This window comes from Temnothorax longispinosus, chromosome 3 (assembly GCF_030848805.1).
Source record: "Temnothorax longispinosus isolate EJ_2023e chromosome 3, Tlon_JGU_v1, whole genome shotgun sequence".
NCBI lineage: Eukaryota > Metazoa > Arthropoda > Insecta > Hymenoptera > Formicidae > Temnothorax > Temnothorax longispinosus.
In genome coordinates this window covers 14,441,346-14,460,813 of record NC_092360.1, presented here as the reverse complement: position 1 = coordinate 14,460,813, position 19,468 = coordinate 14,441,346, and the positions used below count along the sequence as shown (strand labels likewise).

General features: G+C 35.1%; 1 protein-coding gene and 1 long non-coding RNA gene across 3 annotated transcripts in view; one reads left to right on the top strand and one right to left on the bottom strand.

Annotated features, from left to right (window-relative positions):
- Nucleotides 1-19,468, top strand: part of LOC139810364 (uncharacterized) — a 293,594-nt gene that overhangs the window by 29,870 nt on the left and 244,256 nt on the right. Inside the window, exons 2-3 of one of the 2 annotated variants that reach the window (XM_071773847.1) lie at nt 4,433-8,701; nt 18,619-18,669. In XM_071773847.1, coding sequence (XP_071629948.1) covers nt 5,564-8,701; nt 18,619-18,669 — 3,189 coding nt within the window. In that variant the 5' untranslated portion in view covers nt 4,433-5,563. Of the gene's footprint in view, nt 1-213; nt 8,702-18,618; nt 18,670-19,468 lie in introns of those variants that run through there. The other variant, XM_071773848.1, reaches the window with a different exon arrangement.
- Nucleotides 1-19,468, bottom strand: part of LOC139810366 (uncharacterized) — a 46,642-nt gene that overhangs the window by 12,199 nt on the left and 14,975 nt on the right. The window lies entirely within an intron of this gene.

Below are 19,468 nucleotides of genomic sequence, written 5' to 3'. Positions count from 1 at the left end.
TTATCTAAAAGGAAAGAAAAATACACACCAAGAACGATGGAGAACGTGGCATGCGATTTCTACCATCACAAAATTTAAAGTAGGTGCTTCTTGTTTCGCATAAATTGTCCTCTTATAATTTAAACACACACGTGCGCGCGCCAATACTTGTTTACGCGCACATTTAATACTTAATATTTATTGATTCAGATGTAATGACACAGACAAAAAATATACGTGCAAACGAGAAGCTGAAGAAGGTAGGAAAAAAATTATATGTTTCGTGAAAGTATAAGCTTACTACAAAGCGTCAATTTTTGCACAAGTCTAGAAACGGCATCATTATTACTGATTTTAATTATGTTATATATATAGTTTGTCATTTGGAAACATTTTTATTCCACTCTAGATCACCCAACGATCCGTCGCCTTCGCCGTTTCGTTTCAAGAGTGAAGCGTTTCTTGCACACGCGAGATGATGCATGGATATTACCTCTATTCGCTTACTTTTTTAATATGCTTTTCGCGACTGGGTCGAGGATGTATTCAAAAGTCAGCAGGCAGAGAGACCTGGTTTTGGCTCGCTCGTGAATGTCAAATAGACGCCCGATGACTCTCTCTCCACACCTCATCGATCAATCGTGCTACTTTCGATATTTTTTTCACAGTTCGTACGGAAATTAACATTGCCGTAATCGGACCGCGTCTGCATAAACGATTTTCAGTTTGAACTAAATCAGTTCTCCGCCGCTGGATACGATAATTGGCGAAATTTGGTCGCCCGCCAATCGTATCGCTTCGAGGATTCAATTAACCTGGACGAAATGAAGTCCGCGCTGGAAAAGTCCGGGATCGTGGTCGGCTTTATACTGGGATACGAACTTTCGTATTTAGGTCAGAGACCTAGACTGACGAAAACTTGAAATTAATTGATGCAGGCAGACGGGAAAATATTCGCGATGTGCGAGAGAAAATGCCGGTGGAAACGGTGGAGAATATTCTATATAAGAGAACGGCAAAGTTTCTCAATTATTGACTCCTTACAGTATTTTGCTTCTATTTGTTATTCTTTTTAAGAATTGAACTTATTTCTAAGTTACATAAAACAATTTCTTAACAAATTATTGCTCTTATCAATAATGTTGCAAAGCTTATTTAAACATTAAAAAGAGAATGAGTCAGAAATAGATAACAATATTGAAAATATAATTTAGTCGACACATATATCACAATAATACGTTCCCATAATCTAAATATAATCCTATTTATATTACTAAATATAATCCTATTAAATATAATCCTATTTATATTATTAAATATAGATAATGTAGAAAATTAGTTTGCAATATATTTAATATTTATTAATAGAGATTAATTTTTAATTGTCTTAATGTAAACAATACATGTTTAATTATTTATATTATTTAAATCAAACACATCTTTGCGCTTTTAAATCTGAATTATTGTATATAATATACTAATATGTCATTAAGTCAAATTTAGAAATCTTATTAGATAGTTCGCAGCAGGTAGTTGCGAGTCGGTCGATTATTTGTATTTTCTCCGAGTGCATCAATCGTCGATCTGATTTGGCTATTCGATTTGGACATAAAGTTAGCTTTAGAATTTGTCCATTAATCTTAGCTGTTGATTTGAATCCGGTGAATGTGATCTATACAACATTCTTTTGGGATAGAGGATCCCTATTGCAGCTTTCGCGCGTGTGTATATTCGAACTTTTGTTTGTGCACAAAGTTACGAAAAAAGCAACGTATAATTTGAATTATTTACGAGTATTAAAACGAGAAATTATATATGGCGTACTAAATAGCGATGTGTAACAAAGTGAAACGTTTTCAACTTATACATTTTTGCGTATATATAAGGTTAAACCAGGTTTTATTTACATTTATGGCTTTTCATGAGTAAAATAAATATTCTTTGTTCAGTGTTTAATTCGGAGTTACGTGTAAATTGAATTTGTATTTTATTACGCAGGAAAAGGAATACATTATTAAATGGAAAATCGAAAATGTAGAAACTACGTCAAAAAGCAGTAATTAAAATTATATAATCTTATAATATTTTAACAGTCACGATTATACAAAATATAATTAACAATTTATTAAATAAGCTTATAAAATAACTTTTGTATAATTTTAGGTAAAATTAATTTAAATGCAATAACTGAAGTGTAATAATACGTATTAATTGCAAGTACGCTATTGTTTTAGTTCGGAAAGCAATCAGTTGTCATTGTCGATGTGAACCACAAAATCTTATGTATATTTTATGCCCAACGTGAAATAATTTGCGTAAATTGTTTGTTGACAATGCGTATTTGATGCCGTAACTCGAGTCATTGTCAAAGAACAGATCTATGATCGCTATCGCTAATTTTATATAACAAATAACTAACGAAAATGGAGTTCTCACGGCAATTCGACATCATATAGCGAGTGCTTCCGACACTAAATTATTCAAATTACGAAGTTTGCATCTACGCACTGATTCATTCAAATTCACCATCTACCATTTAATTTTTTTAATTCCGCGGTTTATATCTATATATATATATATATGTAAAGTATAATAATTTTTGAATTTTTATATGCATGCCAACAAAGGTAAATCAGTTCACACTTGATTTTTCACGTAAGCACAAACGCGCACGCCTCTATATGCAGAATAGAAGGAATATTAAAGATTTATGAGAATATACGAATACAATGTACACTTTGAAAGAGAATGAACATATAGATATAAATATGCAGTGATTGTATTTCACAAACAGTTAGATTTTTGATATACTAATAGCATGATGAATATGGGCAAATATATGAAGATGTATTGATGTACGTGCACGTAATATGTGCTTTATGTATTTGCAAAAGAAAAAGTAGAATATGAAATATGTGAAAAAGAGAACAAAAGATAAAAACAATAATTTTACATTTACATATAACAAATTGTAAAGTACGACACTGCTTACTACATAGATATTTTTTCATTTTATAAGCCATGCTTTCCTTTAGACATATCTAGGATAACTGTATTTATCTCTTCTGGTATATACGTATAAGGAAAAAGTAGTAGAAAGTTGTAATATGAAAGAAATAGTAAATATGTAATTATATTTAAAATATTATTTAATTGTGGAAGAGAGGGAATGAAAAAGAGAGAGAAAGAGAGAAAAAGAATACTGAATACATTCACTCAGAGGTGGGCAAAACAAGAGAAGATTTTATTACTTAATGTCGATTGTATAAGCACTATATAAGAGCAAATAATAATTTTAGCCGTCATAAGAGAGAATTTATCGCTTATGTTAGGCTGTTTACATAAAAGAATTTGTATATATATAAATGTTATTTTTTAAATAAAAAATATAGCATTATCTTTATTATACTTTTTATAGTTTATTTCTTTTGGAAATTCAGCAGTATTTATTTTGGAGGATCACACAATTAAAGGATTATATCAAAATGTACATTTAAACCGTATAAATATACATTAAAAGATATCAAAGTTGAAAAAACATAATTTATTGTATATAAATAATTTTGTATATCTTTTGTATATCTTTTATATATATACAAATACTTATATATATTTTTATGTTATTTTCGAAGAGGAGAAAGGCAATTAAACTGTGCTAAAAAATTTTTCTAATACTCGAATTAAAAGTCGTCAGAACAGATATATAAGCGAAATATAAGCGAAAAAGTTATCCCATCGTTACTTTACTTATAAAAAGTAATCTTAGTATTAAATATAAAGTACGAGTTGTACAACATTGTACAACATTGTTAATTATTCAATATAAGCTGGGGGGGAGGGTTAAGGAATTTTCAGCACTTTCCTGTTACTAATATTTTATCGGTTAGCTGCAAGCCGATGAGAACTTTTCATCGCCGCCATTTCCTCAGAACTAACTTTCTGGCAGTGAAAGATGGCTCTGTTCGTAGAAAATACGATGATCACGAGACGCTTGGGAAATCGAGGAAACAATTTTCGCTTTTTTGGAGTAAAATAAATCATAGAATAGAATAACCGATGCAATTAAATGTTCCGGGTATTATTAATCAGTTTTTAAGTTTAGATTTGGGTTAAAACCTCGATTAGTAGTTTAACAACTATTTTTAGATGAAATATGTAAAATATAATAAAACTCAAATACTATTATAGGTCTTTGGTTAATAATGTAATTAAGCAATAACATATTTTTTAATAAACTTATATTCTGAATTATGATTTGGAAAATCTTCAATCAATAGGTTTTTAATGTCAATATGGGTTTAACAAAATTACTCTCCTTTTTACGTGAAAATTGACAACATAATACATTAAGAAAAAAGCGAATCTCTGTATTATGTTGATTATCAAGGGCGAAAATCCACGCTGTGAGTGCATTGAAAGACCTTCGGTGCATTTTGAAATTGTTTATTTTCAGATAAGTTGGGTTGGATGCAAAGTTCGCGCAAAAATATGCGGAAACTGGAGAGACATGCAAACTTTGTTATTAGTGACATAGGACACATTAATGAAACGATGCTTTCGTGAAGTTGACAGGATCGGGACATTTTCTTTTTCTTTGCCAAGTTAATGGCTAATTGTGATCGAGGTCATCAACAAACGAAAACAAAAAGTTTGCTTCTAGAAAGTTTGATAGAAAATCAAGACAGCTCAATCAAAAGATGTGTAGAGGAGTATGGATAAAAGATCAAAGTCAGATTATCGGCATATATAACGTTTGGAAAAATTTACATATAGCCACAGTGTTTTCAATCAATATCGAGATAATCAAAAGTTTACATTTATAAACGCATTAGAAATATATTGCAGAAATATGGACAGAAGCGTATGTATACGATGTCTTGAGCCGAGAAGAGGATGAAGACTATGGGAAGAGCAAACTGTTTTACACTGCCATCCTGAAAAGTACTCTTATAAAGGACAAAGTGAGATTGAAGAAAAGAGGATAACTCCCTTCCGTATGTAACGACATTGTTCGAAACACCAAAGTGTTTACGGAAGAGTGCGTGGAGAAACAAGAAAGAGAAACGTTTTACCACTACAATCTCGTTTTGTCGTAGAAAAGTAAAGCGAGTGAATCAACAACTGCGTCAAGGAATATTAGTAGATTTGACGACTGTCTCTTATTAATTATTTTCTATTATGCTCTTTATTAAATAACATTATATGAATGAGTACTATCAATTATCTCATAATTGTTATTTTTGAAGTAAAATACACTAGAATATTTAATTCTTAAATAATTGGTAACTACCTCCCTCCCGTTCTAAGCGAGATAAGCGAATAATATTTCAAAAAATAAAAAAGTTCAAAGTTTGCCCAAAGAAACAAAGATTTCCCAGAAAATTGGAAACATTGATAGCAAGATTAACGTTTATACGCCTCGAATTGAATTAGCACAAGTAAAAAGGCATAAGAACTGCGGTGGCAGCGTTCAAGTTAGCGTTTAGATCTTTTCGACAACGTCGCTCACTAAGTCGCCACAGTGTGTGGATTAGGGCGAATCCTCGGCTACATCGGCGGACGACCGTCGGTGGGGGCCACCAACATGTCGCAGTCCGGGTCAGGTGGACTGAGCGATGTTCAAGGACAGAACCAGGCTGGACAAACAACGGATAGTCAACAGACAACTTGCCAAAACGGTCGTGCTGAATCACTCGCTGATCCCACGAAGCAGGACTTAACCAACGGTTTCGAGAATCGAACGATGGATTACGAAAGATTTACCCAAGAAAGGACACAGCATACCTCAGTTGCCGGGCAAGTTCAGGATCAGCAGCCGCAATCGCTTTTACAGCAACAACAACAACAGCAACTTGCTCATCCAATAGCGCAGTATCCATCGGGAAGGAGGCAATCCGTAGGATTACCAGAAGATAAACATCCTTCAACGGGTCAACTACCACCCCCGCAATACGGTCAAGACAAAGGCAACGCGGACAGAGCTCAGCACGTGTCTCAGACCAGCACTCAGACAGTGCCGGTACAAGTGCAACCACAATTTGCACCAGATTATGATCAAAATCAATATTCACAGATACGAGGACAATTTGAGGTCAGGTCACAGATTTACCCGCAAACGCAATATTCCGATAGAGCTGGTTATGTGACGAGAGATGTCACTTATCGCGACCCGAATCTCTATGGTCAAAGCGGTACGACTAATCCAATGTTTACAGGGCAGGGTCAATACGTAACGGTTCAACATGGCTCACAGATACCTTCGCAATCCGCTAGTCCGCAACCACCTTATTACTCGGGTATAGTCGTGCCACAGCCACCAAGTGGTTACGCTCAATTCGGTACTCAGCCACAATATCCTTACAGTCAATATCCGCAAACGGTCATGAACGCCGTACCGTACAATCCGCACGCCGGTATCTACCCAGCTCAGCAATACTCCGGTCAACAGTCGCCGAATCCGCAGAGGTTTTCACAAGAAATCAGCCAGTATCAGACGCAACCGATCATTCAACCGATAGCTCAGAACGTAACCCACGGAATCGCTATCCAAACGACGGAGCGGCCTTGCCGAGGACCGAAACCGATGGTGCCGCCTCGTGGTAATTCCAAAATCACCACCCATGACCCTGGACACAGAAAATCTGCCAGCGTCGATGTGCCGGCATTGCAAAAGGCAAAATATGAGTCAAACCCGACTGCTCAACAAGATTCGATTCATCGTAGCGATGGCGCCATTATTATGACGGGCGCGCCAATTGGCCCGGACGGTCCAGATAGAAGATACTTAACCACGATTAATCAAAACCCCAGAACGAGACAGGACGGTTTATATGTGGACACTAATGGTGATCAGTCAGGCAGAGAGAAATTGGTCGACACAATTGCCACTGAATGCGGTTTGTACGTGTCCAGATCGGAGCACAGGAAATCCGTATCTGTCGATGTCACTACCAGCTTTCAAAGACGTAATGATACAATAACTTTTACGTTTCCTGGTGACGGCAATCAAGAGATTATGTCGGGAAGGAAAACTACCACTGTGGTAGACGCGAAGAGAATCGAGACTAATCAAATGTTCCCTGCTGAGCAAAGAAGACTGGATGCTAGTCTGCGTGTATCGCCAATGGCGTTCGATACGAGACAAGAAAATAGAAAGAGCATAGGGACTGATAGAAAGCCCGAATGGGGTAATGTGAGTCCGAATCAAAGGAATGTCATCCCTCCTGAGAATAGACGCTCGGATTATTTCGAAGAGCATCGAAGATCACCCATGAATTTGGAAGGAAAGAGAATGGAAGATGTAAGGAGATCGCCTATGCCGTTTATGCCGATTCGCGAAACGTCTGTTGATCGCGCCGGACAGAAAAGTCCTTCTTTTGTTAGCCAAAACTTTGAGAAGACTAGACAGGAGCTAGCGATCTGGGCAGAGCAACGTCAACGGCAAGAACACGAAAGAACTATGATTCAAGGTCCGATATTTACGACAAGCCCTCGTTCTCGTAACCCGTCAGAGGAAAGGAGAGATATCAGATCGATTCATCCGCCGGACGATCGGAAAGAATCCAGAATGTCTCAATCGGCCTTTCAACCACTTCCAAATATTAGTCAGAGCACTATAATGGAGCAACGCCGACACTTGAGACACGTTAGCGCCGATCTGACAAAACATATGGAACTCTCGAGGAAGGATTTTGATGAGCAACCCATTACAGGTTCCGTAGTGAATCTTGGCTCGGTAGTCAGTACCGCTTCATCGCAGAGAGCCAGTCCAAATCTTTGTCATCAGTATCCAGCTCTCAGCGAGGCAAAATTGGACACGAAAACTGTGTTGACTGTGGTAACTGATTTTGGCGAGACGACTGCTAACAAACCAATTGATCAAATCGATCACATAATCCATAGTCACCGTAAATGTCACAATACCACATCTAACTTGCTCACTCATAGTAAGAGCCAAACGGAGAACTTACAGAATACATTGGAAAATCAGAGTGAGAAAACAGATTCTCTTCACGCTCAACAACAGCAGTTACAGAATCAACAGAGTCTCGATTTAATCTCCGAAAAGCTAAGCCAGTTCGAGCGTCAGCAGAGCGACCTCCAAGCCAAGTTGCAATGTCTTCAAAATCAGAACCAGATTCTGGATAAAGTGGCGCAATTTCAGCATCAACAGAATGACCTGCAAGCTCGTTTACACAGTTTGCAGAATCAAGGTCAGTTGAATGATAAGACTCATAAGACATCCGGCGATTTTGCGCAACTTCCGTTAACAAGCGATACTCATCAGGGTCAAGGGAGCTCTCTTTCGAATCATCAAGAACAGTCATCAGATAAATCTTGCTCGGCTCATCAACTAGTACACGGCCTTCATCAAACGCTTCTGACTACGTACCCGCAGAACGCCACCCTTCAAACTTGCCAATCGTCCGTGTGCGAGAAACTGACGTCTCGCGTGCAACACGACATTTCCGATCCGAATTCCATTCAGATACCGAACATGTCGCAAATGCCGTTACCATGCCTTCCGCAATTCGATCGTGCCGATGTGTCGCGTACTTCGTTTTCCCAGTTTCACCGACTTCAGTGCCAGATCGAGAGTCACGAGAGTGCTTCAGCAACGAGTGCCAGTCTACCTGCCAGTTCGTTCACTGGTACACTGAAGAAAATACCACCGGAGAAACCACCACGGACGTCCTTGATAGTGCAGTCACCAGAAGCCGAGGTAACATTTGAGAAATAAAAATATTTTCATATTTGTGTGTTAACTGTTTTCGTCGATTATCGAACATTTTTTTTTTTTTTTAGTGTAATGCGAAACGTGTAAGTATGATTTTCCAAACTTAAATGAGAAAATAATTACGGGTTTATATATTGATTATTTTATATTAACACATTAGACATAAAACATAATCGGAACCTTGCTAATTGAAATCGCAAATTCTAATCAAAGTGTAAATAGCGATCCGCTTTAACATCTCTAATGCTTCTGCACTATATAGATAGACTCAAAGTCTTTGCGCGAATTGTAAAGTAAAAGCTCCCTTTATATTATCCAGAATGTGGAGAATACAAGCTTGGTTTGTGGCCGAGGAGATTGCGGTGATGGCAACGGATGGTGGAGGATAGAGATCTCCACTTGCAGTTTTTGTCACGGCAGCCGAGTAGAATAAACTTGTTAGATATCAGACCTGATGTTGTCTTTGAAAACTTCGTTACGAGTCCTATATACCTTTCGCTCTATTTTCCGTATCTGGTTTGTATTCTCGACATTTCTGTCACAATTATAAAACTCAACACATCAACATCGTCTGACAGTATAATGTTACTCAGTCAATCGCAAATATGTTTCGAATAGTGAGAATGGCAGATTTTCTCATTTTATTCACGGGACGTACATACATACAAATTCTTTTTATAAACTTTTAATGTTATTGTTTATCGATAAAAAAGATGAAGGTATATCCTATTTTTTTAAAGAATGGAAAAAAGTTGTTTATATAAAAATAACAATCATACATGTGTCGTACAATATATCGATAATTAATAATCTGAATAATTATCAAATACATGGTAATACATGATAATACATTTGTCTAAAGAGAGTACCTACTCGCAATTAAATAGTTATGAATAAGGTTTTTCTTGATCATTGTTATAAAATAGTATTTTTTAAAATAATTAATTAGAAAGAAATATGCCTAGAGAACAAATTATTTTTATATTATAAACACACAAATAAAACTAGTTAGAATAATTATATTTTATAAAATTCGATTGTAATTTATTTGTCTGCTATTATGTTTACTAATTGCATTATACTAGCAAGCATAAAAGAACATCAAAACGCAATTAGATTTCTGTCCCCTCCCCTCTTCTACCAACCACTGCCTCTCGGTCGATTACTATAGATATAAAGGTACACCTGTCGAGGAGCAATTCAGTATCAGATTGCTTTTCTCTGATGAAGTGAACTGAAATGTTCATGAAACGTCGGAATCAAATAAAAAATTCATGCGCTTTCAACCCGGAAACTAAACTCAATACATTATATATATATATATATATATATATATATATATATATATATATATATATATATATGTATATATCATTTGAATAATGACACAAGTACGTATAGTAATAATAGATGTTATAATGCACCCATAAAGGTCTCATTTTAGAATGTGATTTGATTGTCTTTTTTTACTCTCGACTGCTGCCAACCGAAGGCAAAGGTTGACGGAAACGGAGTGTGCATTTCACCGAAATCAAATAGTTGTTATACCTTATTATTTGTTTTCTTTAGTGAGTGATAATTATTTACTGGAATCTTATAGAAATTATTTGTATAGGGTCTTGAGAAACGGACAATTTTATTTTTTGAATGATATTATTTTTAATAAGAACAGAATTTTTTTAAATAAATATATTAATATCAATCACCAAAATACGAGCAATACAAAATGTTATCATTAAGTTATTCTGTAGTTTATTGGCCACAATAATAGACAAACATTATGAACTTTTCGACTGTATTAAGTCCTCAGTACAATAATTTAAACAAAGAATATGACAATTTAAACTATAAACTAAACAATATAATATAAAAAAGAATAAAAAGGAAATTAAACAAAGTTAACATAAAATAAAAATGAATAAAGATATAACTTTATGGATTAAATACGAATAATGATTAAATAAAAAATACGAATCGTAAATAAAATCGATAAGCGGCTGTGGCAAAGGTCAGAGACATTGTCGCGATTATAAAATTTAGATATATATTTTAAACGAATTTAAAATAAAAACAAAACCTTTATGTTATTTTTGTTATTTTATTCTAGTGTCTAGTTATTTTATAGTTTGACAAGTAAATTGCAGGAAATTCACAACTGACAATTAGTAAATAATACGCAATAATAAATTTTTGTTCATTTCTGTGTTATCTAATTGCTTATTTTAATGCAAACAAGTATTATGATTCTAAAGTTCTACCATTTTCGCAAACGGATAGCCATTTTTCTCAGGTAATATCAAGTATGCGTGTATTGAGGTATTCTCTCTCTATCAAGAATTCTTTCCATACCTTCATTTCTGTCTAACATTCCACCTCACCGTACTCTCCTTCCATGTACGTGTAGGATGTCAGTGCTCCCTGCTTTCGACCAACGAATGGAAATTCTATACGGTTTGATACATTCATCTCTCGACCAAGCTCGATTCTATGAAAACATCGTTATCGAGAGGTGGGTTTTTCAAAAACTGTTTCTTCCAGGAATTTATTTACACAGACTCGTTTTATTCGTTGACATATAAATCTGGTTTTACTATTCGTCGAATAACACATACCATGTTTGTATTTCAATGTATTTTACGTAATCACATAAAATTACATGCTTGAAACATTCAATTATCAAAAAATTTATTACAGAAATTTTCACACTTATTTTTCTTTACATATTGAAATTGCCTAAACTAAAGTAATTTAAAAAAAATTATGAAAGAATAATTACTTCTTAAAAACAAAATTCGATGAAATTTATGTAGGTATAAATTATTTCGTTTGCGGAGATTCAATAAAGAGATACGAAGGTTTTTGGTAACAAAAAAAGAATATTTCATGTTAGAAACTTGATGATTTAACGGACTTTAATCGTACCAAAATTGAAACGGACAGAATTGTTCTGCCACACCCTAAACTTGTACTTTTTAAATTAAGGATCAAATTAAATGGAGAAGTGTTATGAACAACGGTTCATCATGAATTAAATATGAAATAGTAATCTCACGTGTCGTGTACAATGCTGAAGCGATGTTGTAGGAATAAAAATAGTGTTTGGAGCGCAGAAGATAAAAGGACGAAAAATCAACCGAAAACCAACAATGAACTCTTTGACTTTCCTGTACTTAAAAACGAAACGCTTCGATATCCCCTTTATAACGAACTGCCCTTTACGATAGTATTATTCGGGACTTTATGAGCACCTACGAACTAGCTAACATGTATCCTCTGTTTTTCTCGGCTCGTGATTAAAAAAATCGGGGGCAGGCGCAGCGAATTGTTAAATTACATGACTTTAAAGTGTGTCAGCTACGTATAACAATTACAGCTCTGCAACCGTGTTCTAAAATACCTTTTTTTCTTGAAAATGCTGTTTTTTGTAGAGAGAGAGAGAGAGAGAGAGAGAGAGAGAGAGAGCATAGTGTTGCGGTAAGCGACAAAAATCTCGATGTAACGATCACTCAATAACCGGAATTTATCCTTCCAACATGCGCGGCTATAGAGTTTCTTGACATTTTGAACTTGCGATGCATGTCACTCGAAACGAGCAGAAATTTCGACAAGAGTCAAACTCTGTTCTGGTAGATACGCGTTTTCGTCATTTTCGCCAGTGCGTGTATAATACCCGTAAACTTCTTTCTGTAAAACTCCAGCGTCAAATTTTTTTGTTTTTTTGCACGGACCGGTCTTGTTGTGCTTTTGTTTCACTGGCGCGCGATCTCTATATACCAATCGGTAGCGCGAGCTTTTACAATTCCGCAGTTACTTACTAGCGGAGTTTCCGCGAAATTCCAAGCGTAACTTTTCATCGCCACTTAGTACAGTGCTTATAAATTGAGACAAACGATCCCGGTTTATGTGCCATCGGATATTTATATAAGAATTATTTTTGCGAGAGAGAGCGAGAGAGAGAGAGAGAGAGAAAGACATGCTTTTAATTTATATATCCGTAACAAAACATTTTAATTGACTGTTTATTTTATTGCGATTACAAAATCTCAGGTTACAAAATCGAACGTTTCCATGTACGCGGATTACAGTTTGGATTTCTTCCCTGCGCAATTTTACGCGAACGGCTAGCCAAATAATTCGAACCCTCATATCATAATTGATATGCAATCCGATATACGCGACTTTATTTTTTGAGCATTACCAGCTCTGTCTCGTTATCGAGGTTTTATTTCAAAATGTGTGTTTTAGGAACAGGCGCGCGCACGCAATCGTAACCCCGATGGTAATTTCATAAGAAAGTATTTCTTGCTAATAATGCTCGCTATACTGAAACTCTTTTCTTCGTAACATAATTTCAATGACCTTTATGAAAGACTATTTTTGAAACCGAAAGACTATTTTTTAAAACTGTAAAATCTCTAGTAGGATCAAATATTACGGAAATATCCTGGTTTTTAATTCATTATCGTTTTTGAACCAGAATACATGAGTCTACGTTAACATGTAGAAAATGCTCGTTAAGTAAAGGTATTACGGATGAAAGTTAAGCAGATTTAATACGACGTATACAAGGATAAAGCTTGGCGTACCTACTACACGAGGTGGTAAAAGAGAAAGTAATAACATCATAAAGTGTTATTACTATATATTTTGTAATAAATTAAGATAATTACAACGCAACTGCAATTGTATACTCTCGCGCAATGAAAACTGAATAGTATTATCAGTCGAAAATATTCAAAACAAATGAGTTGATTTTTGTTTACATCAATATTATCACAGTTGATGAAATGCAATTTAATTTAATTATGAAACAATAACCCAAAAGTTATAAAGCGATAGTATATGTATCTGTTTGCTACAAATTGAAAATCCAAATAATGCAGAAATTTAGTAAATTTCAGAGTTGTATCGTCAGAAAATCGCTGAATGTAATATTATTGTTAATATTATTACTGTTAGTATTGTTATTGTAAATTATCATTATTGATATGATCAAAATGTTTCAGTTTCCGGATATTATGTTAAGCAGAAAATAAAATACGCGACCGTGAATTAATCCATTCGTACACATTTGAAAATATACATGCAGATTGACATATATATTATTATATTTAACAAATCGTTGATGTTTTACATTTTACAATCATCACATCGCGATAAAATATCATGTTTTTTGTTCGTCACGTATTAATTATTGCAATCAACAATAGTTACGATCATTCGGCTTCATCGGCAAATTTGTTTTCTGCGTAGTACGCTCATGGGAAATCGACGATATCGCCAGAAACGAATGGTATAACGAAAACGCTAATTACAATTGCGGAACCGCAGTCCGAAACAGCAGCTTGGCATGTGCAATCGCGAGCATCGAAGCACGTAATGGATTAGTCAGGATTAAAATTTGATCAAAACCAAGGCCAAGCCGATTCGCGCGAGGATAATTAACCGTGTGTCTATTGTCTTTTATGCACAATAATAATCATCCTCATTATTTTCTCAATTTCCTTTCAAAGTTTTTGATTCTCGTGAGTCTTTTCTACTTTTGCGAGAGGTGAGAATAATGTATGATTTATTCTTGTAACGTATATCGAGGTAAATAAAACTTTCTGTGTAACAGTTTTGAAAACATTTGCGATGGATGAAGCAAATCTGTAAATTGTATTTCCGGAAGCTTTTTCGTTTTTAATGAAAAAATACGGTTAGATTAAATTAAACAGTTTTTATTAATAAATTAACAAAAATGTCTAATGCTTTTTACATCCATTTTGTCATTATTATGGATATTTTTATATGAATAAACTTATTTTAACACGTAATGCACCAAATATCAGAAACATTAGTGTTTAAAATATTTATTAAAAGTGCTATAAATAAGAATAAATCAACAATTTGTAATGCCATGTTAATACGTTGTTTTTTAATATTAAGTATAGTTTATTTGAAATGATATATCAACATATATCAACAATATACGACGACTTTCAAAATGTCCGGTCACAAAGTAGAAAGGATTTCTATTCTATTGTACTATAACACATGCAAGAACAGACGAATATTGTTCCATTAATGTCTGCAAACTCTTGCACTCGGAGCACAGGCAAATGTTCTCTGGTACTTTGGTTAGTGCGAGCTTAAAATGAAGGCACTAACTAAACCGATTTATGCTACGTGTCATTAAAAATTTATCGATAATATCATAGGGACCGAAGGAAAGTAGAGCTGTGCTGAAAATAGTTAAATGATCACTGAATTTTTTACCTCGATCGCGAATGTATTTTAATGTATCAACTTTTGTACCATTTTACTAATTGATTTAATCGTACGAGTCAAAGGTATGAGAATAGAGAAATAAAATAGTCTTAATACATATATAGTAAGATAAATGGATGGAAGATAGATAGATTGAAATTTTATACAATGCGCACGTTTAGCGAATTTTTCAATTATTAGATGGATTTCTATTTAGTTTTCACAATGAAAGATCTAATTATTGCTTGCCAATGTTTATGATTTTTTATTTCGCTGCAGAATTTTGATTATACATATATGTAATATGTACAATTAAAATACGAAATTAAATCGTATTATCGTTTTATATTAAGTTATGTTATTTTATAAAAGTTAAAATAATTAAAATATTTTACTAAAGAGGACAAAATGTGCAAAATGTGAGATAGACAGAGCGAATCGTGTTAAGCTAAAGAACTAGACGAATTGATTAAACAACATACGAGTGCGTGTGAACACGTCTCTCTTGTCCGGAATCAATAAATATTATCCGCTTTCTGCAACCGCCTAAAACGCACGCTGTAACTGAATACCTAATTATCCGAATGGCACATCGGAGACGTCAGAGGCTTCCTCCGCGAAATGGAATTTCCGTTTCCTTTGTACGTGACCCGCCAATGGATTTTCCCGAGCGTTCTGATACCCATAGCTCTTGTGCTACATTTCATTCTGATTGATTTGTTTTCAATTCGAACGCTCCTGGCGCTGGCTCAAGACTAAATTAATCCTAGTAACGATATAGCCTAACCAATTCTTGTCTATCAACCGATCGGCAACGGATTTCACCTGGAGCTAATATCGAAGAAATATGTGACCTTAGGATTTTGTTAGATGAATCTATCGCTGATGATAGAACGGTATATATAAAGACATTAATCATATTTATAACAGAATTGAATTAATGCCACAGTTCTATCAATTAATACTGTATCAGGAATAATCAGTGTTAAAATAATATAGTGAGAGATGTACAATTTTTAAATATATATTAAAATATACACTAAAGATGTATTTTAGATGTTTTTTGGACAACTTTGTATATTTTTCCCTTTTCCATTAATATTTTATGATTATATGCTCTTTACTCTTTAAACATTATCATTATTTGTTCAATTTAATGGTATAATTTACTTGCTCTGCAAGCTCATTGAATGCAATCTGTGTATTTTTCTTCTATAAAATGTGGTTAATATATATGCTCAGATTCAATTCACTGTTAAATGCGTCGGTGAAAAAAGCATTCCGTGCGAAACTGTCACATAATCTGGGACGCGTCCGAACAGAAAATAATTATACGGCATATCAGGTATCGGCAGATCGACTTAATGCCATTACGAGTTAATAGACCGCGATGCCGATAAATTCGCCGGTAAACGCCCGTCGAAACTTCTCGCACGAGGCGGAGACTGGCGAGAAGAAAAAGTTCGGTCAACGGAACTCGATGCAAGATGGTGTTTGGCTGCACCGACGCGCTTCCTTTAGGCGGCTGCGATTTTTCATCCAAGTTTCCGTCTTATTGTTTGTCCCCTTTTCATTCCTTCGCGGCTTTATCTTTTCCTTTGTTTATTCGACTTTATGGTGCTTTCGATGTGAGTCGCATCTCGACAGTCAAGTAGTGGGAAAAGGAAAGGGTGAAAGCAAAATGACGGGAAACATTGGTGAACGAGAAGAAGTTGAAAAAAAACGGGTAGGTTAAGAAAACTGGATAAGTCACAATTACTCGAAGTAGGTCGCGTTATTTTAGAATATCTTATATCCGTGGCGTAGCGTGAAGTAAGCGTAATAGAAAACTTGGAGTAATTACGATACAGTAATAGTAATAGTGACTAACGCACTGCCAAATTCACCAACCATCGTCGATGCTTAGCTTACATCACAACTCGCCAAGCTTAATTATTTTCTCTCGTTTGCCGTTCACATATTTTCCATCTCAGGAAATATATGACCTGACGCGTAAGCTTGATTGCGTAATTTTTACGATGGAATAGCTACACGAGCATCGACTAGAAAGATTCAAATTTTCCTTGTGCCTAACGTGAGACGAAGCCTGGCGAATATTTGGCTGTGTAATTTGCGCTCGTCCGCGTCGGTCGCTTATTACGTGATAAAATGTAAATGACGGTTTAAATTGGGCAGCGGTTCCAAGTGGAAATGTAACCGGGGGAAGTACTCAAGTCCGGTTCCGTCGGCGTCCTCAGTTTACGAGGCAATTTTCGAGATTCAGTGCAGAGCGTAGCGACCAGCAAAATTCGTGAGCGTCGTAGCTATAAGGGCGACGCAGTTGTCGCGGTTTCGCCGATTGCAATTGCGGGACCAAAGAGTAAGGCCCCGCCACTCATGCTGCATTGCAGCATTGGATAGTCGCAGCAATTGAACTAATTGCCAAGCGTAATTATCCGGAATTAATCGAGATAAACCGCTTAATTATCACGTCTCGTACAAAGCTCGTTCGTTTCTCAGTATATCTGTTAGCTGATTTTGGACAAGCGAAATGCCGCTAAATGCACGCTAATTATCATCAGCGTGGCATCGAAGCGTCGAAATTGACGGGATGAAATGTCCTCGTTTCTGCTCCGAACGCTGTAGAAAATTGCAATCTGAAGACATTTAAATGCAAACTTGATGTAATCAACGTACCTAATACAGATTATGTTTAGGATTTCTTGGAGAGTGCAAAAAAAGTTAAAGAATTAGTAAATAATAAATTCTTGAATAATGTCTTGGACCTGTAAGTTTCCGCACTAACTTCTTTTTATAATTAGAGTATATTTTCTTAACAAAGAACACACGCATACACCCCGCGCGGATTATAAACAAGATTAAATAAACCCATATGAGCCATATTAACATTTAAAAAAATATTATATATTTTTTTTTGTTCTAAACATCTAAACTAAAATCGCGTGCAAAAATAACCAGGCGAGAGGATTTCACAAAAATCGAGGAATGAGTGCTTTGTGCTGTTTTAGTGAACATCTGTGAAAAAGATGAAATAGTACGTTGCAAATACAGCGGCAATCAACACGAATAAAAATGCACATCGACTCCGAAAACAGTTTAATCAACATTGGAATATATGGCGAGTGCGATGGCTTAATTAAATCGCTGCGAGATACGTGACTCTGTTTTGGCCGTTTTGTCATTTTACTGGGATAAGTTCTTAACGTGAAATTATTTCGTCTGGTCCGTTTTATAGTCATTGTTCATAACGTGATCGGGACACGAAAGAAACGACTACGTTTCAGCAAACCAATTAAGATTTACGAATTTTCATGCAGCAATGACGGGCATGGCATCCACGATATGATACCGTCCGGACCGTCGCGACGCGACGTTTCGCCATGAATTTATCGTTTTATCGTTTGTAGTGTCGTATCAGTCGCGGATACCGTGCAAAAGGTCACTTTGGCGCATTCGAAGCGGATTTATTTGCGACCCGGAAATAGCCGCGAGTTTGTATTTTGATGGCACATTTTATGACAATAATTTATCGCGGTTCGTTTCTTTACTTTCCGGACTAAAAGTATCTGTCGATATGACGGCATAAACGATGGTTTATTGAATTTAATGTCGATCATTATACCGTTACTAAGAGCTTTCATCTTTTCTTGCAGAGTAACCGCAGCCAACCAGCCATTGGATTAAAACAGACGCCGAAAGCACGGGTAAGTGTTTATATATTTCTTGCTTGAATCTATAATAATTTGCGATCTACATATCATATTTATTATGTTAAACTAAAATTTATATTATTTTTATCACGTATATTGATTTATGTCGTAATATAGTAAATTTTGATGTATATAGTACACGTGACACTTTATCATTTGTTATCACAATTAACTCTGCTTTCTTAAGAAAATTTTTATAAAAATACATCTGGGAGGGGAAACAATAAACTATAGAAACTGGCTATACAGATCGTAGAATTTTCTACGGCAAACTATTTTTAAATCTGAATATGTGAGTTATGGTTGACTGGAGTATACTGATCATATGAATAAACGTCACCAAATTATATACTCATTGTCAGCTTAGTGATAGACGTTTCGCTATACTTTACGCAAAAGCTTAAGTTTTCAAGTTTGATCTCCACTATAGGCCTACTTTTTGCGTGATGACAAAAAATATAAAATAGAGAGTACATAAATATGATAAGTAACTGTTCGAGAATATTATTGGAAAGATGAAAGTAGTGCGCATTTGATGATATGCACATTGCGATTTCAAAAGAGAAATTATAATAACTCGTCGAATCGTGCGTATTATACATTTGGACTTACACTTTTGAAGATTATTATAATTCATTGACTGTTTTTATTATTTTTGAAGACAGTAATATTGATTGTGATGATGATAAATCTATTCTTTTTGACAGTATTGACTGTGAATTGAGAAATCTATTTTTATTCTATTTTTCTCTCTCTCTCTCTCTCTCTCCTTCTTCTTCTTCTTCTTCTTCTT